Below are 26,175 nucleotides of genomic sequence, written 5' to 3' on the forward strand. Positions count from 1 at the left end.
GGTATGAGGAATGCAAATAATACAGAAACTTTTACACGGTATGAAAAACAATTCATATATTGAAACATTGTGGTAATAAGACACCTCTGCTGGAACGTTTTACTTTGTTGAGAGTTTTGTTATCAAACTCCTTCCAGACAGAAAAAAATCAGATGGAGCTCCATGGCAGGAAGAACAAGCTTTGATCTAATGATCCTCGATAATTAATCCATAATGTAAAAATGGCAGAACACAAATCGGAGAACCTTAATCATCCTCCTTATGCGGCAGGAATTGATGTCCCAGTTGTTGGTCAGAGTTCAGCCCCTGTAATAACGCCAGAGAGGTTATTTTTAAGACAGAAGCAGAAGTTAAAAGTTTGTGTGCGGCAAAAGAGGAATAATATTATCAGGTCTCAAGAGCAGTAATCTTCTGATGACGGCTTCAGACCCCCCCGGAACAATTAGATCCTGGTAATGGCAGCAACAAAAACAATTCCATTATAAGAGTCTCCCATCTCCTTTGCAGTCTCTCGTTCATTTTGAGGAGGCTGAATTAATTTGTGCAAAGGTTTTACAGATGGGTCACTGGAAAAAAAAAATCTGAATTTGTTTTTTGGGGTTTGTTGTGTTTGCTGTGTGCTGCTTCAAATGCACTATGGTTCCATGCTTGTTTTGGAGGAGGGATTCATTTATGTGAAGACGAGGCGTTCCTGAATCTAATACGCTCAGGGGTTTTAAAGGAGCTCTGACCTCATCTTGGGAAATACCTACAGAAGCCAGGAAACTGTGACAGGGCACTGCTAATCTTATGTAACGCGTCCTTAAAAAACCCTTGCGTGCTGCACTGCTGCAGTGCCAGTGTGTCACTGTATAGGACACTGCTGAAGGGTGAAAACACTGGGCTTCGTGATTAGTACTTTTTGGACTTTTTATAGCTTCCATAGATTTGCACTAAAAGCAACAAAGGTATTTATTGTACTTGGGGGAGATTAATGATTTAATGACAATGTGTCTGAGTATTTAACAACTAGTCTTAAAACTGGCCCCATAGTTCACAGAAAGGAATTAGAAATCACTCGCGGTGTTGCTCATTGCACATTGGATTAATATAAAAATACCACCGTTACACCATTACACTATGACTCAAAACCTTTATATATGTTAAGCTACCCAGAAAATTACATCAGACTTCATACTATTTCAAAATACATCCAGCAGGATGTAATTTATCTTAGTTTAGTTTAGTTTGTTTTATTTATTTGTTTGTTTGTTTTCACTTATCCTTTCTTATGTCACTTTTTTACCAGGGACATCTGAGGGCAGTCGAAGAAATGCAGACAACGTAAAAGGCCTAAAGAGAAAGAAAATTGTTGCTGAGAACCGTCAAGAGAAAATTCCCAAATCCCCAGTGAAAAAACCCCTACAGCTAAAAACGTCTGGAAGTGGACTTCAAGTAGCTCCAGCTGAGGGAACGACACAGTCATCTTGCTCGCCCTCCGCCAGCCCGAGACACAACCCCTCAACATTATCAAGTGCGAAGAAAGACAGACAATATGCCAAACGAGTTACGTCATCCCCCCACAAGGGGTCAGCTTCCACGGATACTAATAGGGAAAAACATGGCGTAACATCTCCTGGACAGCCTTTGGTTGAATGCACTGAAGATGAAAACGGCTCATTGACTACTGATAAAGTGAATCAGCCCAAAGACAACAAAAGCCTAGAGCCTAGCCTTGAGGGAGATCCTTACCACAGCAGCGATCCGCTTGATGTTCTGCTCAAGGCCATGGAGCCTGACTTCAGTACACTGGCAGAGAGGAAAAACTCTTTGCAGGCCACTGGAAAACGAGCTCCAACTGTTGAGCCCCAATCCAGTGTTGGACTGCCACCAATGCCAGTTGTCAATATTGGTCTTCAGAACCAACCCTCCAATATACAGACCTATTATATTGACAAACAAGGCAACTTTATTGGGATTGCAGCATCGCTACAGGGAAATGGACAGAAATCTCCACAGGTTACAACCATGCAGTCATCGCCACTTGCAACACATTTTATGCCAGTCACGTCAAACCCAGAAAAACCTGGCTTGCACATGAGCTTCAACACTGGGCCGTCCACTGTAACACATGCACCTGTTCCCTCAGGCTCAAATACTCTTCCACAAAGTCAACCACCAGTTGTGCAAACATGCCAGTCCCTTTCAGCAAGTGTTCCCAGCACCATTCAGGTCCCAGTCACACCTGGAAGCAACCAAGTTCAGATGACCACAATGATGAATTTTGGCAATGAACAGGTTTACAAGGACCAAAAGCCTAAAAAGCCAGGAAAGTATGTTTGCGAGTACTGCAGCCGACTGTGTGCAAAACCCAGCGTGCTGCTGAAACATATCAGGTCTCACACAGGGGAGAGACCGTATCCCTGTGTAACTTGTGGATTTTCCTTCAAAACCAAAAGCAACTTATACAAGCACAAGAAATCACATGCTCATGCAATAAAACTCGGCCTTATAGCACGTTCAGAATCTGGAGGCGGGTCGCTATCTCAAGAATCGGACAAAGCCCTTGGTACACATTCAGAAGCAGAGGAGAGTGGGGACAGTGATGAAGAAGGAAGCAGTGCAGACCTGGGACCAGAATCGTCACAGAGCAGTGGGGCAGCTATGTCCGATTGTAGTTTACAGAGCACTGGTACAACTCAAGCAAGTCAGGGAGAAGCTGTGTTTGAGACAGGTAAACCAGCCTCTGGTCAGAGGGCTCATGAGCCCAAAGTGACTGCTGCACTCCCAAAAGTTGTGGTATATCCAGTAAATGTCTCTCCTTTGAGGGCAGACAGCCCAAGAGTAACGGGTACAGCACCTGAGCAGGCAGCTGCTCAACGCCAACGAGAGTTCCAGACTGCAAGTCTGAGATCAAGTGTTACAGTTCTGTCATCTCTTAAAGAGGTGGATGGTACGAATCCTTCACTAGATGTGGTGAGTGAAGACGAGGACCAACATTGCAAGTCTCCACTTTTAGGGGGCCATGCTCAGCTTCAGCGTCAGCAAGCCACTGACTTTTCCCAGCAGCAGCAAGCTAAGTGTCTGCTAAGTCCCCGAAGTTTGGGAAGCACAGATTCTGGGTACTTCTCAAGATCTGAGAGTGCAGACCAGGCCATGAGCCCGCCAAGTCCATTTGTCAAGATCACTCCACCAGTGGACATTGACATGACCAAGAATAACCTTCCCACCGTTCCCCCAGCAGTTGCCACAGTCATGCATGTAGCCACAGATCAAAAGCCAAGGGTCACAGGAGGACAGATGCGACCCCCGCTCGAAGTAAAAGCACTCTCACTGGAGGAACGAATTTCAAAGTTGATATCTGACAATGAGGCTGTAGTTGACAACAAGCAGCTGGATAGCGTCAAGCCGAGGAGGACGTCTCTCTCGAGGAGGGGCAGCATAGACTCCCCCAAATCATATATATTTAAAGACTCATTTCAGTTTGATCTCAAACCAATGGGAACAAGGTCAAGCTCCAGCTCAGACATACCTAAATCTCCTTTCACTCCCACAGACAAATCAAAGCCAGTATTTCTTCTCTCTGTACCCTCTCAGTACCCCCCGATGGACTGTTTGCCAATAACAAGGAGTAACTCAATGCCCACTACGCCTGGACACTCTGCTCTCCCCCTCAATGTTGCCCCTCTCCCCCACCCCTTACGTATTTGTCAGTCATTTGATGAGAAAATTAGTACACTAAATGATGACGTGTTCTCCTCAGCACCCTCTACTCCAAACCCGGCGATACATTCTCGAACACTGGTCCGACAAGCAGCGGTAGAAGACTGCTCCTCACATGACGGCCACAGCCTCCCTTCGGTTCGCTCCATGGACGATGGCTATCATGGTTCGAGCAGTTCCACAGAACAAATGCAGAGAAGCAGATCCTTTGAGCACCAACAGGACAGATACAGAAAGCCTCAGCAGAACAAAGGAACAATGTATGAATGTGAAACTTGTCGTAATCGGTACAGAAAACTAGAGAACTTTGAGACTCACAAGAAATTCTATTGCTCTGAACTTCATGGGCCAAAAAACAAGCCAGCTGCTGTTAAAGAACCAGATCATGAGGTCTTTCATGTCAACATCCTTCAGCCTGTTATCCCTAGATCAACTGGCAGCTCTGGGATACTTGACCATCAAACATCCATTAGGAAGAGAAGGAAAATGAAAAGTGTCGGAGATGAGGATGATCAGTCTCCCACTGACACCATTCCACCTGTTTCAGTTAGCTTTGAGTTACCAACTGCTCATCAAGCATCAGCATTTTCGCACCCTAATGTCATAGTAGATATACAGCCAAAAAACAACCAAACAAAGCTACCTCAGATCCAGCTTGTAGCAAGAGGCATCAACACTTCAGATTCCAGACTTTCGCCAATACGGGAGACCCAAATTAGCACGCCTGCTAAAGGAGAGCTGCAGAGACAGGGCAGTGGTACTTCAGTTATTAGACACACTAACTCACTTAGCAGGCCTAATTCGTTTGAGACAGAATCTATCGACAGAGTTTCTCCTGTTGATAATGTTGAGGATTCCCTAAATAAGCTCAAAACAGATGCAAAAGCAAATGTGGCTGAGAGCTACCATGAGATAATATCCACATCTAAGAATGCTGACTATGCTAAACAAAGCAAGGAGCAATCCAATGAAAGCACACCCACAGCAGTTGGTGAAAGCTCCACGCCCGTCCATCAGTCTCGTCTTGTTCGCCAGAACAACATCCAGGTGCCTGAGATTCTGGTCACAGAGGAGCCAGACAGAGAGCATGAAGTGCAAACAACTGAACCAGTGGAGAAACACACAGATCAGTTCAACTGGCCCCAGAGAAGTGAGAGTCTGTCAAAGCTACCGGCAGAGAAACTTCCTCCAAAAAAGAAGAGAATACGTCTCGCTCATATGGACCACTCATCAGGTGAATCAAGTTTTGAGTCCAATCCCTCACGAAGCCTTAGCAGGGACAGTAGTCTTTCCCACTGTTCAAGCATCTCAGCTTCATTTGACAGGGATGAGCCATCTAGGTCAGAAAGTCCCTCTAGAGGCGAGGCTGTCAGCAGAATTCCAGAGCTTCAAGGTTTGCCAGCAGCCTTCAATACTCTGGGAGTGCCAGGAATTATGAGGCGTGCTGCATCTGAACAGATCACTTGTACTCAATCTTCTGTTGAGATTTCATGCGATTATCGTAGCAAGTCATTTGATTGTGGCAACGTATCTCCCAGTAGATCGCTTTCACCTGTCGGGCAGCCAAAAGTTGGACAAATCACACAGGTTACCCAAGTGCCACTCATTGAACGGAGGCGTGGGCCGTTGGTTCGTCAAATGTCTCTGAAGATAGGCCCAGAGAGTCAGCAACCCGCTCGAAAAGTCATGCCCCTTGACAAAGCCCCACACACAAACATTAGCTCTTTGTCTCTGAACAGATCTCAGCAAGTCCACATTGCATCCAATAGGCAAGCCATGCCTCAGGCTTTTATCCTGCCTACGGGAGAGACCTCTTCACAAAAGAACGAGCAAATAGTCCAAAGCATTAATTTGGGTACTCCAACTCAACAACCTCAAGTTCATGGCCTTCCACACCCTTGGCACCAAACATCGAAAGTTCAAATATGCCAAAAGATACAGCAACCCCTGAACCAGAACGTGGTTTGTCATGAGAACATTCAAAACAAACTGGCAGACTCTGAAGAAAAGAAAACCTTTGTGCCCAAATACCAAATGCAGTGTCCTGCACTTAGACCAAGTCAAACATTTTCATTCTCGAGCACGGCAGGGACTCAGATACTGCCCGTTTTAACAATGCCTATTGGCAATTCGATTTTGAGCGCCTCAAAAACATCAGATATATTACACAATATCTACGTGGTTCAACCAAATCAACAGGCTGCTGACATCAAAACGCAGGCTGTTCTGCTGCCAGGCAAACAGGAGAAAGACATTTACGACCGTAACCAAGCAGGTGCCATACAGTTGCCACAGATTCTCATAACTCATGAGCAAATGCACCCAGCTCCCACTGTGGCCAGTAAAAGCAGCCTTTCGCCCATGCACAGTTTAGAGAGGGACACAGTGTCTGCCCTGGCTGCAAAAAAAGACAGAATTCAGTCGCAAGTTGTGAGCACACATACCAGACCTGGAGAAAGACCACCCTCTCTTGGCTCTTTACACTGCACACAGAAGCTGGCATCAGTCACTCTGTGTCCACAGCAGGAGCCCATTGCCTCAAGTAAACGGATGCTGTCACCAGCCAACAGCTTGGACATTTATATGGAAAAGCACCAGAAACGGTCCAAGGACGAACATGGAGTAGCTTGTCTAACCGATGGCAGGTCGGTCACTTATCTTAACTCCAAAATGTCAGAGGTCACCAGGCAGCGGAAGCTGACACTTGTGAGGCAGGTTTGCACAACTGAACCAGCAGACAGTCCTATTGAGACAGAAGCACCACCCCTGCCACAGGTAAAAACAGGTAGTGAAAAGTACTCAGAGGACACTGACGATGTTAAGCCTATGTCACCTGACGGCGCCGGACTCGACAAAGGAACAAACATTGTAATTCCGGAAGAGGCGGCACTGAATACCACCCAAGAGGCCTCTGTATCGACTCATATGTCTTTGAAGCAGCAAGAGAAAGCTGAGGAGCAGAGGTGGACTCCTGCCAAATCTCCTGTCAGGCCCTCTAGTTTCCACGGTGGTCAGAATAAACTAACCACATCTGTGTCTGTTGTCAACACAAAAGATAGCCATCGGCCGTCTTTTCCTAGCCTGAAGACTGCCACCACGTTCACCTGGTGTTTCTTGATGAAGCGGAAACCTCTGCATGTTCCTCAGAATGACCTGAAGACTTCAGCATATGCTGTCTGGACAGTCAACCCCAACAACAATAACCCGCTTGGGCTGCCTACGAAAGTTGTTATGTCTCTGTTTGATTCCAAGCAGAGCTCCAAGAAAATATATTACACATCGGCTATCAAGACGAGTGGGAAATCTGACATCTTGTCTTACTCAGGAAAGCTGAAGGACATCATACCAAGGGTGAGAACCTTTTTTTTGGTTGCAATTTTTTTTAAATTGTAAAAATATTTTTTGGTGTATTACTGATTTTTTTTTTAAAGCCAGTGGAATAATCAGTCAATCCCTTCTTATTTCAGATGCCAGTAACTCAGAAGTCTGTGTCTGTTGAAACCAGGGGTAAAGTGCAAACAGACTCTCAAGCCAGTAAAGAGCCAGACAAGGAAGTGACAACTAAAACTGAGCCAAGACGGATCAAAATATTTGATGGAGGGTATGAATGAACCGAATGTTACCGAACTGAACAATCAAGTCTCATATTTCTGATCTTTCAAAATTTTTTTTCCTTGGAAATACTCATGCAACTGTTCTTCTCAATCTACACAGATACAAGTCCAATGAGGAGTATGTTTACGTACGTGGACGTGGACGAGGCAAATACATCTGTGAGGAATGTGGAATCCGCTGCAAGAAGCCCAGCATGTTGCGAAAACACATCCGCACCCACTCTGATGTCCGGCCGTACCACTGTGTCCACTGCAACTTCTCCTTTAAGACTAAAGGTTTGGTGCAGTTTCTCAGTAGTCGCATAGAATCAGAGTGATTGAAAATGTATGTCTTGATTCTCCCCACTGAATGCAGTCCGACATGTAATCTGATCCACAAAACTGGCATTAATATATACACATATACACGACTGCAGTTTGATTCTTCCATTTAGGAGCTATCAAATTAATGCTTAAGCCAAGACTGTGATTCATCATTCCTCATCAAACCGGCCTACCCACACGTTACTGCAAAACAGCACTTGGTGTCACAGCAACCCAAGTTCATTTAAAGAAACAAGAAAAAAAAAAGTCACTTATCCGTTACTCACTATTTACATGCAGTTTGCCCAAAGACCGCATTCTCTTGCATAAGCTCTTATGTTATTGTTGAAAGTCTTCCCACTCACTGAATTTCCATACTTCTCTTGCAGGGAATCTGACCAAGCACATGAAATCCAAGGCCCACAGTAAGAAGTGCATGGAGATGGGAGTACCTGAGGTTCTGATTGATGATCAGGATGCAGAGGATTCAGGTATTTACCCTTGACCGAAACAGAGAAGAGGAGAATGAAAAAAATAAACAAAAATCTATGATGCTGTATTCTGTTCTTGTTTTAACCCATTACCCTTTTACATTTGGCTTTAAACACCAGGATTGGCCATCTCAAAATAGTTCTCCCAGTAAATTAGCCCCAGATAGAAAACATGGATTGTCCCTCCGAGATCTGTTGCTGCGTCGATCAATAGCCTTGCCATGGTCTAATTAGAAATTCTAAATGAAGCTTCGTCTTCCTCTGTTAACTCAAAGTGCATGTGGGCGGCATGCGCAGCGTTTAGAAAGAGGAAATTGCTGCGTCTAATTTTAGAAAGAAAAAAAACAAAACAGAGAGAGAGAGAGAGAGAGAGAGAGAGAGAGAGAGAGAGAGAGAGAGAGAGAGAGAGAGAGAGAGAGAGAGAGAGAGAGAGAGAGAGTGCCTGAGAGCATTCTATGGTCCCAGTCTTTGGGAGCATGTTTGTTTATCCTCCTCTGCCTGCAACGAGGCTCAGGGGGCGGTACAGTGGTCTGTGGTGTGAAACTATGCAGCAACGAAAAAAAACGTCACCGTGCTGCAGGAGCCGCGGATTCTCTCGCCGTGATGAAAATAAAGGATGTTTAATGAATGAAAGCGGTTCAGTACTACTGGGGGTGGGGGCAGCCATGGCTTTCCTACGAGCATCTCGCGTGATGACTCATATGTTCCGCGGAGGAGAATGCCGAGAATAGACCTCCGTGTTCTCTTGTCCCCAAAGGAGACCGAAGTCAGGTGAGCAGTGCCGACCGGCAGGACTCGGATGGTGACGACTCGGACGGGCCTGACGACGAGGAGAACGACGACAACGAGGAAGAGGAGGAGGACAGCCAGGCCGAGTCGGGCCTGTCCACCAACCCGTCGGTGTCCGCCAGTCCGCAGCATCTGTCCTCCAGAGAGGCCGAGGTCCCTCCCAGCAGCCTCCTCGCCCAGATGTCCATCAGTTCAGTGTCCCTGCCCTCCTACCAGCCCGTCGTCCCTGGGTCCCACTGGTCGGACCCCGAAGCCGTCCCCTCGATGAGCCCCGCCTACCTGAGCAAGCAGATCTACACCTCTGGACCCTACTGCGCCTCAGTTCCCTTCCCTTACTGCCCCCCGGCCGTCGCCACCACGTCGGACTCGTGCACGTCAGACACAGAGTCGGTGCACATGATGAGCCCGGTGTCGCCGTGCAGGCAAATGTCCATCGACTACCCTGACTTTGACGTGCCCCCAAGTCCCCCAGTGCCAGGCAAGGCCTCCAAGCCAGGCCAGGTGAGACCCATGTACTGTAGGTGTGCCTCTGTCCTGTTCACATCACTTACTTTGAGTCCTGCATGCAAGTCACAAATCTCCTGTGAGTGCTGTGAAGGGAGGTGAAAAACGTTTCTAAGCTCCACCCATCAACACTTTTTCATCTTAAAAAGGCTCAGTGTGTAAGACTTACTGCCATCTAATGGTTAAAAAAATCGAATAAATCATATTTTAAATAAATAATAAATTTGCATGTGCAGTGTTTTATTTGATTTATTAATTATATGATATATAATTATAGATTATATTTAATAATAATTATGAAACATTTACATTACATTATATCTGAAAATGAAAAGAAAATTAGACTATTATTTTTTTGTATTTGTTTGCATTTTTTTTTCTTCTCTTGAATTTTCTGCAGCTCCCACTTTGAAAACCACCACTTTATAGGCTCAGCGCAATTATGCGAAGAAGTACCGAATTTACAGACTCACTGTTATTTTTATCCTCCCCCCTGCAGGACACTTTGTCTGCGCCTCCTGCTGTAGCAACCAGTGAATCGGGAGTACCGGTGGACCGCGGCACCCAGACCTCCTCCTTCACAGCCCAAGGCACCATCCACTTCCCCCCACAGTGTCTGTCCCATACACTGGGGGTGGAGACCCAGACCCACTTATTCAGCCACCTGCCCCTGCACTCCCAGCAGCCTCCCCGCTCCTCCTACAGCATGGTGCCGGTCGGAGGCATCCAGCTGGTGCCTGCCGGCCTGGCAGCTTACTCCACCTTCGTACCCATCCAGGCCGGTCCCGTCCAGCTCACCATCCCAGCAGTGAGCGTCATCCACAGGAACACCAGTCCGCTGCCGGCTCCCAACACCCCGGCCCAGCAGGAGGGCCTGCACCCTCAGCCGGTCGTGGTCCAGGAGCCCATCAGCAGCGTCGTCCCCTGCTTCCCGCTGGGCCAGGTCGCCGGCCTGCAGGCTCAGACGATACAGCCGGTGAGCCTGGAGACGCTCAACATCATGGGCTTGGCCAACACGGGCCTGGCATCCACGCAGCTGCTCAACCAGCAGGGACTCACCCTCGGTCTGCAGGTTCTGGCCGCCAATCCCACGTCCCAGAGCAGCACCGGGCCCCAGACGCAAGTCCCGGGCCTGCAGATAGTCAACATCGCCCTGCCGGCCATCATTCCATCTCTCAGCCCGCTCTCTGCCCTCAGCCCTCTGCTCGGCCCCTCGGAGAGGCAGGGCACCCCCGAGGCACCTGCAGCGCCACCTTCAGGCGAGCACAGCGGACTTGGTCACGCCTTTCCCGTGTCCGCCCCCACGGCGAAGACCGGCGGCTCCCTGGAGGCGACCCCAGGCAGCGTGGCCAGTCCCCGGGAGAGCAGAGCAGAAGTGGTGCAGGCTGCCCAGAGACAGACGGACCGTCGCTCGCCAGCTCCGGAGAGTCGGGCGGACAGCGGGAAGCAGCCGCTAGCTGAGGCCGGCGGCGATCCCACACCGCCACGGCCGGCGCCATCGACCAGCTGGCAGAAAGTAATCGATGACTATAATGAGGTGTCTAGCGATGATGAAGACAGGCTGGTCATTGCAACCTGAAGAAGCCCCCAGTGGAGCTCCACCTCTTCTTCTCTTTTTGTAATTCTCGTCACTTTGTAAGACTGAAACACTTTTCAGGGGTTTGTCTCTTTGCAAATCGCTGTTCAAAGCACAGATGCTGACATTCATATTGTACGTGCAATTGTATGATATTATTATAAGAATGACCAATCATTTTGATTTTGTTTTCTCAGCTCCAGAGAATTTTGTTTTTGTTTCTTTTTCTTTTTCTTTTTAAATGTCGTATAGACAATTGTGCCTTTTATGGAGTTTCTTGTTTAGGAGCCTGTATATAATTCCTTAAATCTGTCTTTGCTTGCATTTATTTCAGAAAAATAAAAGTTACAGAAGAATAACAAAGGAGAATATCGATTTTATTTTGGAGGATTTGTCATTTGAAAAAAAACAAAAACAAATTTTATGAAACTTTAAATGTTGTACTGGTAAATGTACATTTCTATGGATAATGGGGCAATGTTTGTGTACAGATGTTGTGTTCAGCTATTTATTATTATCCATCTAGTGCCCATTCTAATTCATAAGTCCATAGCTATGTGCATTATGGTAGCTTTACATTGCTGTATCAATATCCTTAACTGTATCAGTAAATATTTGTTTACAAACATCAAACTGTTTTCACGTTGTTCTCCTTTTGAGGCGCAGTCTCACTCTGTTGGCAGGATTAGCTGTGCACCGACTTTTTCAAATCGCAGACTTCAGTATCTTCTGTATCTATAACCTGATAACCTCCTGGTTCCACCCCACTCAGAGAGTGACTCATCCATCCACAGCATGTGCTGCACGCTCAGCCCCTCCTCCCTCAGGAATCAGCATGGAGGGGGAGAGAAAGTTATTAAGAAAGGGAAACAGAGACGCCTAAAGGTCACTGTGTGCTACTGCAGAGAAAACTGACGAGGCAGCAGAAGACTAAGCACTGGGTAGGGATCAGTTTGGCCAAAACTGGTTTTCAAAGTTGCCTGAACGCAAGAACGCAGAAAATATGGTGTGAGGCACTCTGGTCAAATAGCTAAAGCTGTTGGTGGATGGACTGTCAATCAAGAGGTTGTGGGTTAAACACGAGGAAAACATACGTACATTTAGTACAGTACAGTTTAGCACAAGACGGGGGAGTCTCAACATGTCCGAAAATAGAAAAAGAAGAAAAGAAACAACAACACACTATGGTGTGTCCTTTTTATGTTGGGACAAAAATATATATATTTTTTAAAAATATCAAAAGGCCTGAAAGTCTCCAAAATTGCTGTGCAATGATAGTTTAGCATGAGACAGAGTGGTAGAATGCAAAATCTCAACATCACAATATTTAAAAAAACAAACAAATAAACAAATAAACAAACAAAAAAACCCTGACATACTATGTACACTCCTGATGAAAATTTTAAGACCTGTTAAGAAATTGCAAGACTTTGCATTTTGCACTGCTGGTTCTAAAGAAGGCTCTAAGTAAAGCTTCAAAATGCAAAAAGAGGAAATGGGAGCAAGAGAGCAAAGATTTTGAGCAGGCAGTTTATTGAAAAGAACAATTTAACTGAAGTCGGTGGTTCATCAGCTGATCAAAAGTTTAAGACCATAGCACAGAAAACCCTAAAACCCCATTAAAACAGAAATTAAAGGGTAAAAAAAAAAAAAAAAAACATTCAGTAACGAGTAGCTCCACCATTCCCGTTGATCAATTCCAAAAATTTGTTTGATGTGAGTGCGTCTAGAAGGCTAGTGGGAAGGTTGAGCCAAGTGTTGAACGTCCCTTGCCACCCACCCCCAAATGTTCTCAATTGGATTGAGATCAACATGCAGGATGCTCCAAAAGTGAACTTCCCTCAAGACCCTCAGTCACGAGGAATGCCCGTTGCAACATCTCCACACAGCTGCTGTTTGACGCCCCTGCACAACCTGAAGCTCCGTGGGTCCGTTAAAGGAAACAGCTCCCCAAATCATGATGGTGCCCCCTCAATTGTACCATAGAGAACATCTCAGGTGGCATCTCCTTTTCCAAATCCAATCACGAATCCAACTCTTTGCAAAGACTTTGGCTTTTAAAGGCTGTAGGCTGTAGGGTGAACCCTCTTTAGATCCAGCAGTGCAAATGCAAATTCTTGTCTTAACTGGTCTTAAGATTTTGATCAGGAGCGTATTGTTGCTTTTCTCTGTTTTCAGACCTGTTGAGAGTTGAGATTCCACCACTCTCTTGATGCTAAACTATTTTCTTTATTATTATTATTATTATTATTATTATTATTATTATTATTATTTCGGGGGCGAAATTTATTTATTTATTTTATTTTATTTATTTTATTATTATTATTTTTTAACAAAACCTAAATTATTTCAACTTTATGGGCGGCACTGTGGGAGGCAGTACCTCGCCTCCTCTCGCGTTCACGATGAGAAAACCATCCTCTACCATTTGCTGCCATCTGCTGTCTGACTTACCAAACTGCTACGCATCAACCGGCTCCACATGGGAACAGGTCGCCCTCATTCACCCGGTTTCCCCACCTCAGCGCCAAAGCACGGATCACGGCCCCCAGTGGGCTGACACGCCGTCTTATCAGCATCGAACTCCAGGGACAAACAACATCGGTCTGGAGTCGCACCAGAGAGCGCAGCTCCCCCAGAGGAGGGGGAGGAGAAGTGGAGGAGGAGGAGGAGGAGGAGGAGGAGGAGGGATGGGGGCGGAGGCGGAGGAGGTGGGACGCCTCCGTATAAAGTGCAGGAGCAGCACATGTGGGGTCATATCAACACGCACTCTTCCAAAACTGGCACAGCGAGCGATTCTCTGGAGCCGAATACTGGATAATAACTAACACCGCCTGTGGAGGATTATTATTATTATTTACTACTATTTCTGATTGTGCGACTTACTAGGGCCTGGGCGAAATATGGATTTACACGTTTTATTTTCCGTTTTGTCAATCATGTACTCCTGGCTTTTGCGCACAGGTAATCTACTCTCTCCAGCATCCAAACGACCAATTTTTTCTTGATTGATTAGTAATAACGGTGGTTTTGATTGCAGCACTGGCGGTCCCTACTGAGGGGACACCCACCGCCTCCAGCGGCACCCCAGGGAGCCATGTGCGGACGAAACGCTGCTCCTGCGGCACTTTCCTGGACAAGGAGTGCGTCTACTTCTGCCACCTGGACATCATCTGGGTCAACACACCCGAGTAAGTTGTCTTTAGAATAGAATAGAATATAATTACTAATCCCACTTTGAAGAATATTCGAAGAGCGATTTCTTTATACGTTTAAAGCCAGAGGATTGATAAGTGACTGTACTGTAGTTTATTTTTGATTGGGTCTATTATATTATTATTATTATTATTATTATTATTATTATTATTATTATTATTATTATTATTATTATTATTGATTTGAGCTCGCTTTTGACCGATGAGCGCGCTTCTCGTCTGACTCGGAACTACGTCACTGTGCTTCCTCAGGCGCGTGGTCTCCTACGGACTGGGTAGCGCGCAAAGGACGCGCCGCGCCGCGCCGGACTTCAGGACGCCCAGAGGAGGCGGCGGTCCTCGGTGTCGGTGCCTCCGTGAAAGCGACAGCACCTGCAGAGACTTCTGCCTGCCGCAGCAGCAGCAGCAGCAGCAGCAGAGCGGGTGCGTGCCTTTACAACTTTCTCCCACAGCTTTGAAGTCAACAAAGAACCCGTGTGAGAATCCAAACACGGGCCATAATTATTTTTCTTCTTCTGTTGTGTTTGGGAGTGTGTGCGGGGTGTTTGCATCACATGTGCGGACAAGTTGGCCGCTGCTTGCGTCGCGATGCCGCTCTAATCGCCTGTTTCCCTCCCCTCCTGCAGCCCCGGGACCGCGCCACACGCGCTTCCCCGCTCCGCGCACGAACAGGCAGCCGACACGGGCGGGATTAAGAGGTGAGACGAGCCCCTCGAACCGCGGCCAACCCCCCCCCCCTTTTTTATTTGCCAACTAGACGAACGCTGTAATTATCAGCACAAAGCGAGCACTGCCGCTCCTTTGTCGGGCTGAGACTGAACTGTGTTCTCCTTTAAAGTCCCGTAAAGCCAGACGGGGTTAATAAACAGTCCGCACGTGTTTTCAGAGGCGGGAATTGAGGGATTAAAGCCACCAGCGAGGAATTCCCTTTACATTGTGACGACAGAGCAACAGCATAAATTCCAGAAGAGTCCTTAAAGACTTGTTCCGAACTCGCCCAAAGTTCACCGTGTGAGAAAAATATTGCTGCCCCGTCTGCCTCAGTGCGCGTGTACCATCACGCCTCAGACTCTTTAGGTTCCCAGAGAAAGAACCCGGCTGATATTTTGGAAAACACACTCGGCAGTGTTGTGTCCCGCGTGACACTTGGCCTACTTTAGCGGCCCCTGTTTGTAAGAGCGTTGAGATCCTCCCGGCCGCAGGTTTCAGGTTTACTCTCTTTTACGTAAGCAGGAAGGGGTTGATGTCTGATGAGCTTCTCTGGTCTTTTGTTGACAGAATGAAGAGGTGCCGGGTTCCGCCTCTGGCCTCCAGGACTCGCCTGCTGCTGGAGAAGTTGAGGGCCAGGCAGCGGCGCTGGGCCAGACGGAGCGTGGCCTCCTAGAGGCCGAGATGGAGATCACCTCCGGACCTCGTCGCACAAGAGACAGGAGAGGGTGTCACCACCACAGAGCGGGGGCCCCCCACCTCATTAGAGGGCCCGCCAGGGACCCGACAGAGAGCCTGAAGGAAGCTCCGCGTCTGACCTCGCCGAGTGCTCTCTGCTCGGCTGGCGAGGCAGAGACAATGCAGGTGAACCGGGAGACAAGGCCAACAAGAGCGCTGCTCGAGGGGACCCTGGGGGCCAGAATCAAGGACGTCGGACCGGCCGCTGATCGCCCTTTGGACTGAACTACACCAGAAGCATTTCAATAAAAACCACTGACACGACTGGAAGGACTCTGCTACACAACTCTCAGAAGGCGTTACTGTTCAAACTTCACTGTTTGTCTCTTTATTCTCATGCATAAAGAGGTCGTGTCACAGCGCTGAGACCGCAGACTGAAGCTGGTCATTGCATTTTACATAACGGGAGGCGGGACTCAGTCCAGAGGTCGCTCCTCCACTCTGTCCTTGTATTTTCCCCACCCATTAATCACTATTTAATATTTGCTGCGTGCCACCATGTGTCTTATTTATTTATTTCTGCACGTGACGTCTGATGGCCGTTTCGGTTCGTCAAGTTCACTTGGGGTTTTTTTTTTGCTGTTTTTTCATTTCTGTGAAATGTTTGACCTGTCGGGTGCCAGAAATGCTGGCCACAACTTTAATAAATGTTCAACGTTATTTGACGGCGACCTGCTTTTGTTTGCTGCTTTTCGCGTGCGGCCGCGCTTGTATTGTGCAATGAATCAGTGGGAGAAGGAGACGGCGATTAATTGCAGGGGAGGTGAGAGACGCGGTGAAAAGAAACGGGTTGGCGTAGACGACCGAGAGGCAAAAAAACAAAACAAACAAAACAAAAGAAAACTAAAAACTGCTCTTTAACCTAGAGCCAAACTAGACTACACACACACACACACACACACACACACACACACACACACACACACACACACACACACACACACTTACAAAGTGTATAAATCAGCTGGAAGTAGACATAAAGTTTCACCTCGGCGGCCCGGCTTTCAAACACTCATCCATCAGCGTGTTTGTTTAGCGTTGCTATTCGGGACGGCGCACCAAGTCTGCCACCTCCAGACCTGCAGCGAGTCCTGACTCACCCTCCCGCTGCTCTCGTAACCGCAGCAGCCTTGGCCTCTCGGCTCACCACTGATCATTAGCGCAGATAAGAGCCATTATTTACAGCCACTGCAGCTCCGTCACCTGTTCCTTCTCCAGCCGCTTGACAAAATACACTTGAACAGCGTTTATTCAGTGAGTTGACGTTTTCCGATCCTGGTTTGGAACCAGCGCTCAAAGTGCACCCTGAGTTTCGTCAACTGAAGCACTATTGTTTCCTTCGCTCAAGTGCACTCAGTGTCTCAACTGAGATTTTGTAGGTCTCATTTGACCCATTTACAGCAGCCTTACACAATTAATCATCCAAACATGCACGCGGATCGCAAAGAAAAGGCGTATTTAGCCCTCTGTTTACAACCTTCCCACAAAAACACCCTCGTTCTCACCGAAGCTGATACTTTGCTGCACATTTGCTGCATGTGGTTACACAGGGAGTGACCCACAACTGGTTGACAGTGATATCACTCACCTGGGAGGTGTATAAGTGGCTTTTGTGACATCACAAAGGGTTTATTCCCAGCACTGCAGGTACAATATAACTGAAAGGGTGAACTTTTCTCACGAGGAGTTCAATGGCAGGTAAGACTGGAAAGTCTAACAGCATCTTAGTTAAGTGAATTATGTGAACTGAATTGAATTCACGTAGAAGGTTTAAGTGAATTAAACGCTACACTAACATGAAGTCAAAATTGAATACTGGCAACAATGACTCAATACTTTTGACTTTGACACATTCTTAGGGAAAGCATTAGCTTATATGGTTGAGGTTTGTCTAATAATTAATGCAGTTATTGATACCAAAATGAAGGACATCTTTCTTCTAAAATGATTGGAGTTATTTATACTAACTTTCAGCACTTCTTCCAACTACATTGATTTAAGTTGCTAAAACTACAATGGTTCAAGGCAGTCTGTTCCATCAAATGAATGGGGATTGTACAGTGTAGAAACACACATTTGTCTATGTTGGGTTGTTACTGTTTGAACATGAAAACACAGAAGTTGCCAAGATACATTTTGTTGCATAAGGATGCAATGCAGCAGGTCTTTCGGTTTGACCCCCTCAGCATGACATGGGATCTCCAGCTGAACTGTCATGATATTTTTTTGTTAAAAAAAAAAAAAGTTCTAAAAGTTCTCATTTCTGTCAGAACAGGTACCATTTCTTAATCATGCAGACAGAGTCATGCAAGCAGAGCTCATTTAGATTTTCCGCCCCCACGTAGGATCACTGACATCTGCTAGTTTTTCTTGGGTTCACTTCAAACAGCAGCGCCAGTGAAAGCTCACTCCCATCACTCCTGTCACTCATCGCGGTGCTATACTTGTACTGGCGGCGCACCGCAACCCAGCGCATGCTGGCTTGTTATCTCTCCAGCCCATTTAGCAAACAAATCCACGCTGGATTTGCCGCCTTGGGCTCCCAAACAGAAAAGGCTGCCTCGTCCTGCTGCGTGCTAATCACAGAAAAACACTGAAGTCATATTTTCCAGACCGATTATCTTTTGCGCGTGTGTACAAAACAATGCGAGCGCTCGCCTGCCAGAGGAGACAGTCGGACTGCAGGCGCCCTCTGAAGACAATGGGAAGAAAGTCTAGATGGCACGCCACATATGTAATCAGATGGGATTTTACAGGAAGCGTTTTATTGTGGGATCGCTCAATGTCCACGGCATATCTTACATAACAACAGCTACGTTTAACAGCCAGTGACGTTTTCTGCTACTAAGGAGGTCAAATTAGAAAAACAAAAACAAATACAACTCAATCAGTGGAATTATTGTATTGAAATGGTCTGAAAGTGAAATGAACAAATTCAGTTTATATTGTATCAAACTTTGTTTTCACAGACAACGAGCAACCCGAGTACGAGAGCTCCTATTTTCCTTTTTTCGCCCGCTGTAACGATTTGCAACGCAGGATGAAAAACACATTTTTGCACGCCCATAAATCACTCAGACTTCTAATCTAGTTCATCAAACTTGCCAAACTCCAAAATAGACTCTTCTCAGTTTGTCTTCAAATTTTACATGATAACACCACAAGTCAGATTTCTTTATGGTTAAACGGCACGGCTGATTTCACGCATTAATGCGTGATTGGACAGTTTGCACATTTGCCTCCCGCGTTTTGCTCTTTCTTTCCTAAATGCTTTCTAGGGGCTTTTCCCCACACGGAGACACTAGAAACACCCAAAATCCACATTTCCTCTCATGTGCCGCGCCAGATTACACGCCTAATTGATGCTTCTTGTAAAATCTGAATCTGAAAAAGCCGAGCTAAGCTTTCAAATCCACACGGTTTCCTTGAAGTATAAATTAGCCCAAACACCAGTGTGAGTTTCTACAACTGTACTTTCCCACAGTGACATTATTATTTACTCTGAAACTGAAACTCCCCGGCGCTTTGGTTCATATAATGGACTTGCTCCGCAGTTAATTACCAAACACTTTTTGTTCTTTGTTTAGTTCAATCAAGGTGGCATCTGCGTGTTTGTTTGTATGACTCAGCTCCTCGGCCTTTTTCCTCGGAATCATGCTCTGCTCTTTACGTCACCGGAGAGCCGCAGCCTTTGAATCCGCTGCATAAAAGGAAAGAAAGGTAGATGCCTCTGAGCACCTGCGCACTAAAAATACACCGGAAAACGCAGGTCTGCGTCCCGACATAAAAGCACTTGGCTGTAAAATCTTGGAGGGAACTCCCTCAAGGCGTCGGGCTCAAGTCATTTACCTACTGAATGCAGGCGAGCGAACATAATGGGCCATTACGCAGCGAGGAATCTCCTCCACTCGACAGGAATTCTTGTGCTCGGGAGTCAAACAATGGGGCCTGCTGGTGAGGAACGTCTTGGCAGGGCGAGCTGGCCCAGACTGTTGACATCGGACCAACGCCCGTCTCCAACCTCCGCACGCCCTATTTTCCGCCAAGAATCACTCGAAACCCCCGAGGCATCGGCCACCTGAGGGGATTGTTTGGCCAGACGCCGGATGAGTCGCGGATGATACAAAGGCCAGTCGGCAGTCACCTGGATGACTGAGTGCAGTCAGCAGAGGTGGCAAAAGTATTCACATTCTGTACTTATTACTAGTGCGGATACTTGTGTTAAAAAAATACTCTGGTAAAAGTAAAAGTCATGATTCAAATCATTTACTCGAGTAAAAGTAAGAAAGTATAAGTTCTATATTGCATCTAAATTTTAAAATGAATTATAGTGCCATTAATGAAACAATACATTCTTTGATAACTTTGCAAAAAAATATATAGTGTTGGTATTGTCAACTATATAGTACTATACTATAGTACTATAAAAAAAATTGCTTTTTCAACTGCAGCACATCCAAACTGTAATTGTTAATATGACCAGTGAGCCATTATTGGATGTTTACACTTTTACTAACAATAAGGTATTTTCTCTGTACTGAAAACATAAACTGAACAGTGACCCAGAACTTGAGGTACTCGAAAATAATCTCCCTCTATAATATGATCCCCTTTTATATCCAACTACACAACAGCATAGTTGGCTTTACTTCCAGCAATAACAACTATAACAATAAGTGAATTACTCTGAACAGAATGTGTATATTTCAGGCACTTTTAAACACAAAAGTAACAGGTATGTTATTCTAACCTAAGAAGCTGAAGGTACAGATATTTGTGTGCGAATGTGGCGCGCAAAAGTAAAAGTAAAAGTAAAAGTAAAAAGTCATCAGAAAGTAAAATAGAGATACAGATAGCCAGAGAGCTGCACTCTGAGGTTGGCGAGGGAGGATGTTGTCGTCCTTTAGTGTCATCTTCTCTGGGAAGAATTCAGACTTCCAGCGCGGCTCCCGTCTCTGAACTGACATCATCGCATCTGGATGAGAGGGAGCCGACAGTCCCGAGAGGCAGATTAGAGAAATCTTGCCGGGGCGTCTCGCAGCATCGGCTCACACACACACACACACCAGCCAAAGTTCTGAAAAGTGTTCCTCAAAAAAACAGTGCCTCACCGACAGACATGACTGCCAGGATTAGGATTAGGCCTCCTCTGGCAGCAAGCCTCACTTAACTTCACAGCATTTCATAATCACGGAGGATAGAATGTTCAGAATGCTAAAAATTACACACCAGGTTTTGGGAACAGTTTGAAGTCCAAACATCCAAAATTAGACCAGCCAGAAGGCGAAGATGATGAAAGACACGTTTCCATTAACATGTTTCTTATATACACGTTACATAACAGCTGAGTTCCTGCATACAGATAATGAATGCACTTAACTATTTGCATTTTCCGGTGCGCAGCAGATGAACAAGTGTTAGCCCTGGAACATTCCGGATGGAGGAATTTTCACTGTTCAACATTAATCATGGAGCATGGAGGTCGGTGAGGCTGCCGGCGTCGCCCGGAGGCTCCGTCAGTCACTCACAACCATTTCACTTCATTGGAGCATTGGAACATTCTGCTGAAGGTCGCGGAGGATCAACCTCCCTCCCGTTGACTTCTGCTCAGCTCGGAGCCACGACTCACTTTGACTTTGACAGTGACGCGTCTGACGGACGGACTGCTACATTTTCTTCTTTGAAAATTTCACATGGCTTCAACACAAAGATGGTTCAAAGTGCCTACGCGACCAGTCAAAGGTTTGGACACACCCTATGACTTTAATGTCTTTTCTTTCATTCTCATGACTGTTGACATTGCAGTTTCTCACTGAAGGCATCAAGACTACGTATGAATGGAATTACGATGGACACAATAAAAGTGTAAAATAAACACATTTAAATTCTATGAAATAGCCACCCTTTTATAAAAAGGTTATGTTAAAGTTATTGAACGTGTTTGTCTTTGCTGCATTATAACATATATCTTGCTCATATATTTAATGTCTTCAGCATCTATCTGCGGTGTAAAAATTTGTAAAGATTAAAAAAAAAAAAACTGCATGAGAAGGTGTGTCCAAACCTTTGACGGGTAGTGTGTGTTCCATCAGTTCTACCTTTTTCCCCGTAAAGGTTTTCTAGCATTATTGTGCGTCTGCATCCTGCCGGTGAGCCGTACCGCTCCACTTTTCAGAGAGTCACAGCTTGAATGAGGTAATCAGGTAGACGTAGCGGTATTTTTACACTCAAACTAATTTTTGACGGTATGCTAACATTAGCCTTTAGCTCACAGCCCTGCAGTGCAGCCTCCAGCAAATCTTCAAACTCTGTCACATTCCTGCAGCAACGTTTTGCATGAAACATGCCACCGAAGAGATTTGCTTCACACGCTGGAGATTATGACCCATACATTTTTTTCTCCCCGCCGTTTGTCAACAGTTGAAGCAGAAGAAATATTACGCCATCTGAGAAAACAGCGCGGCAAACAGAAATATCAATCTGATTTGGGTTTACGAGGAGATCATTTCAAAGGAAAACAAAGAAACGAGGGACTCGTCACACGCAAGCGTCTGCGTTACTGTGTGCTTTTGTTTCTGTCAGCTCCTTGGCCACTGTGTTTGTTTGCATCGCTAGGCAGGTGGAAATTAAGCTTTTATGCTGTTGCTGTCTTTTATTCTGGCCCCACTCCCTCTCAGCAGATGATGAAAATCCCTTCTGAGGGACGGGTAAGGCAAACGTTGAAAGACAATCGCAGCGTGCGTGGGGGCTGTGAATCTTTCTTTCCTTTCAGCGCAGAGCACTTAGTAAAAGACGTTTCATCAGAGATCAATGCAGGCGGTTTTCTTTTTTCCTTGCTTTTTACTTCCTTTCCCTTCTCCCATTAGTCAATGCACGGAATGCATGGAAAATATCAAAGCCATACATCAGGTCTTTAGAAAAGAAAAACAACTTTTGTGTGCTAAACAGTTAAGTTATTCCAGCTGTTGGGACCGGCTTATCCTCCGTTTCATTACGCCATAGGTCACCTTGCCATAAATAGACTCACATGAAAGACTGGGGAAACAATTAAGAATTTGCAGGATTTCCACTGCTTGAAACAGATAAAATGCACTTTACAAGAACACTTCAAACTGGATGCGCAATATATGAACACAAGAAAATGCAAAGTGCTCACGTGTAAAACATTTGGATCCAAACTCACACGCATCTGACGACACAGCAGAATGACATGAATACAAATATAAAGCTGCCCCACTGCTTTTGCTGTTGTCACTATGGGAGACCTGATGTTCTGCACAACAGTCGCACAACTAGATGCGTTGTTTGCGGTGCCAGCTTTCCATAAAATCAACACCGATCTGAAAAACAAAGGGATTTCTGTTTTGAAACACGATATTTACATCATTTATGAAAACACACATTCCCATTCAGTAGCTTGAAAAACAATTTCAGTGAGTTAGTCACAAACTACAAAAAAAGAGAAAAAATGCAGTGTGAAAAAGCCTCTATTCTTCATGGAAAAAAGTTCATTTGACATTTTGTGAAAATATTTAACAAACACTGGTTTTCACAGTCTTCCCTTTTTCCGGTTACATAAACTCAGCTCATATTAACAAACCCACAGTACATTAGTTTAGCTTAGTCACCGCCGCTCCCAGCCAAGAACCCGACGCATCTCCAACAAAACGCTAAACTTCCTGTCAGAGCAGTGCCAATCACGCTGACCTTTGACCCAGATTATTTAGTGATTCCAATCCTCTCCGTCATTCAGCTACCCATAGGAAAGAAAGGAAAAAAAAAGAGGGGGGAGAGGTTAGGTGACCGAGCATGGACGTCCAGCTATGGCAGCCCGGCTGTTATTTTGACAAGACTGCAGCCAGCTGATAAACTTCTGGGTCCAACTCATTGTGTCAGGTCTTTTTATATCAGCCGTGCCCGGCCGATTGTTCACACAGAACATTGTCTGGAATGCTGCCTTCGTCTGCGCTCGCTGCCACATGATGTGGATGGATCCAGCGACGCTCAGAGCCAAAACAAAGACACGTGACGCTCCCGAGTCTCCAGTATCCCTGACATCTCTCAGCAAAACTGCTGCAACCTTTTACTAAACGCAGGAGGAATCCTGCTGTGGGTGTTTTAAAGGAAGAATTAAAAAAAAATCCAAACAAAAAACACCTGAAGTTTCTAAAGGGATTTACTGCAACAAGTTTTGCTCGCTCTTTGCAAATTAGTGTGCGGTGCCTGTGGTACGAGTTCAGAGGATGTCGTCCAATCAGCTGGGAAAAAAATAATTATACGAGCGAAACCGCAGGGCGTGTTCTGAAAATAAAAGAGATCAGTGTTGGAACGCAACGTGAATGCAGCGTCTATTTGTCAGTGTTCATCCTCTGTAGTTCTGCTTCTTGTCTGCAGCCACATAAAAAAGTTGTATTTTCCAAGAAAACTGGAAAGCTGTCACAGAGAAACAGGCGCTCGACAGGCTCGAGACTGAAAGATAAGCAGAAGTGGCAAAAGTATTCACGTTCTGTACTTAAGTGAAAGTATGGATACGAGTAAAAAGAAATACTCTGGTTAAAGTAAAAGTACTGATTCAACTCCTTTACTTAAGTAAAAGTAAGAAAATACTGGATGTGAAATGCACTTAAGTAAAAAATAGTTTTTGCAGATAACGAAACAACACATTCGTTGATAAACCGAGGTACTCTGAAATAATCTCCCTCTAAAATATGATTCAGTTTTATACTGAACTACACAGCAGCATAGTTCAAATAGCTTCACTTCAAGCAACAGCAACTACGGTAGTAAGTCAATTACAGAATTTGTATCTTTTAAACACTTTCGAACACAAAAATAACAAGCAGGTTTTTCCAATGTAGGGAGGAGAAAGCACAGATATTTGTGTACAAATGTAGGCAGAAAAAGTAAAAAGTCGTCAGAAAAAGAAATACTAAAATACAGATAACTGAAAAAATCTACTCAACTACTGTAACAAAGTACAAATACTTTGTTACAGTAGTTGAGTAGTAGTTATTTTTTCATCCCACCTCTGAAAATGAGCTAGTTGCTACGTAGTAGCGCTACTTGGCAACTTGATTTCCCTTTCGCGTGTTTTTTCCATAAGCCATCGCAGTGAAGCTCCTTCAGCCACTTATTACAAAAACATGCACTTCTCTCCAAAGGGAGGGTCTCCATCCGCACTGTCAACAAAACCACCACTGTAAACACACACAGACGCACACAGACACAGGGCGCTAAAGGGGTCGGGGTACCAGCCGCTTCATCAGAGGGCGTCCGCAGCCGAGAGTGACCTCCGCCAGCTTTAATCACATTTACATGACACGAATTATCGCTGCCAAGGACGGATGGCAATTCCTCACTATTTGGTCTGCCGCCGCTGCCACTCCAAACGCTGCCGAGTGTAAACAAATAACAGCAGAAGCGTTTGGGCTCTGGCTGGGAAGACACGCTCACGGTTGTCTGAGCTCTCCGTTTGTCACGCTGCACGTCGAGCCGGAGGTGTGAGTTTGACCGCCGGGCTGAGGTGCAACTGTAGCTCAGCTACTGCGCGTGAGAAAAGAGCTGTAAGGTTGGCGGTCTCTTAAATAGAGGTAGGGAACAAATAGCTGTCACAGTATTGTTTTTTTTAAGGGATAATTATCTAAAAATTGAAATCCCGATGAAGGGAAGCCTCAGTGACACTTACCAATTAAGAGGATATCAAGCTGATATCCTGGGAGGAAGTGAGGGAGGAAAATAGGCTCAGGTTCCTTTCAAAGCACAGTCACTCAACATTGGAGTGTTATTATCTTTTTTACGCCAATTAAATGAAATTGGATGATTTTTCACGGCACAACTGACATTATCTCACGGTACACTAGTGTGCCACGGCACGGTGCTTGATAAACACTGTCAGAGAAACCTGCGGTGGGCCAAGACCTCGAATATATAAAAACAAATACGCCATCATACTTCCTGTGTAGTATCGTCCATATGTCCAAAAGACACAGTTATCCATCTTTTCTTAAAACGCCAGAACCCAGTCCAGACTGAGAGGCCACAGTGGACTTTCTGGCTGGAAGCATGGCGTCAGTGTGGCTATTTGCAGTCACACTGGATTGCAAAGACTTGTGGACACCTGGATGAGACCAGCTGGGCAGTTTAGCGTTCCTTAGTCAAATTGGGAGAAAAACTTTCTCAGTGAAATTCAAGAATAGTGGTGCAATAAGAAAATGGTACCAAAGTCACAATGAACATAGTGACAACTAATAAACTATTGATGATGGGAAGTTTCTTTAATTTAGCGGTGAAGAATCTCGTTGATGAGCGTCCGTTCGACAAACATTTCAGGCAGAATTGCCGCCTCGGCCGTCTTGATAAAGCTCTGGTCATGAGCATTTCTTTGATCATCTCAACATTTCACTCTTACTTGTGATAAAAGCAGCAAGGGGCAGCATCTTTCAATCTACACTGACGCCCTCAAGCAGTCACAAATTTGTACAGACGACGGTAAAAAAAAAAAATCGGATTGATCTGCTTTCAGCGGGACAGACCAA

The 26,175-nt window shown here is 45.6% G+C and overlaps 3 protein-coding genes across 4 annotated transcripts in view; 2 read left to right on the forward strand and 1 right to left on the reverse strand.

Moving 5' to 3' along the window:
* The window catches only part of hivep1 (HIVEP zinc finger 1), a 45,819-nt gene extending 34,207 nt beyond the window's left edge, over positions 1–11,612 (forward strand). For both annotated transcript variants that reach the window (XM_076011778.1, XM_076011777.1), the window contains exons 3-8: positions 1,289–7,053; positions 7,170–7,303; positions 7,417–7,592; positions 8,009–8,110; positions 8,868–9,400; positions 9,903–11,612. In XM_076011778.1, the coding sequence (XP_075867893.1) occupies positions 1,289–7,053; positions 7,170–7,303; positions 7,417–7,592; positions 8,009–8,110; positions 8,868–9,400; positions 9,903–10,982 (7,790 nt within the window). In that variant the 3' untranslated portion in view covers positions 10,983–11,612. The remainder of the gene's footprint in view (positions 1–1,288; positions 7,054–7,169; positions 7,304–7,416; positions 7,593–8,008; positions 8,111–8,867; positions 9,401–9,902) is intronic.
* ncdn (neurochondrin) overlaps positions 1–26,175 on the reverse strand; it is a 327,405-nt gene that overhangs the window by 295,769 nt on the left and 5,461 nt on the right. The window lies entirely within an intron of this gene.
* On the forward strand, positions 13,720–16,300 carry edn1 (endothelin 1). The gene is made up of 5 exons (XM_076011791.1): positions 13,720–13,943; positions 14,020–14,170; positions 14,447–14,617; positions 14,821–14,892; positions 15,473–16,300. Exons 1-5 carry the CDS (start codon positions 13,883–13,885, stop codon positions 15,576–15,578), a joined length of 561 nt encoding a protein of 186 aa, XP_075867906.1. The 5' UTR covers positions 13,720–13,882; the 3' UTR covers positions 15,579–16,300.

This window comes from Nelusetta ayraudi, unplaced genomic scaffold (genome assembly GCF_046127955.1).
Source record: "Nelusetta ayraudi isolate G7.1 ecotype Tasmania unplaced genomic scaffold, CSIRO-AGI_Nayr_v1 ptg000135l, whole genome shotgun sequence".
Lineage (NCBI taxonomy): Eukaryota > Metazoa > Chordata > Actinopteri > Tetraodontiformes > Monacanthidae > Nelusetta > Nelusetta ayraudi.

Excerpts from the sequence above, each read along its gene's own strand:
- edn1 (XM_076011791.1), top strand. The coding sequence starts at position 13,883 with ATGGATTTACACGTTTTATTTTCCGTTTTGTCAATCATGTACTCCTGG. Across the intron at positions 13,944-14,019 it reads CTCCTGGCTTTTGCGCACAG|CACTGGCGGTCCCTACTGAG; the intron begins GTAATCTACTCT and ends TTTTGATTGCAG. Across the intron at positions 14,893-15,472 it reads GACACGGGCGGGATTAAGAG|AATGAAGAGGTGCCGGGTTC; the intron begins GTGAGACGAGCC and ends TTTTGTTGACAG.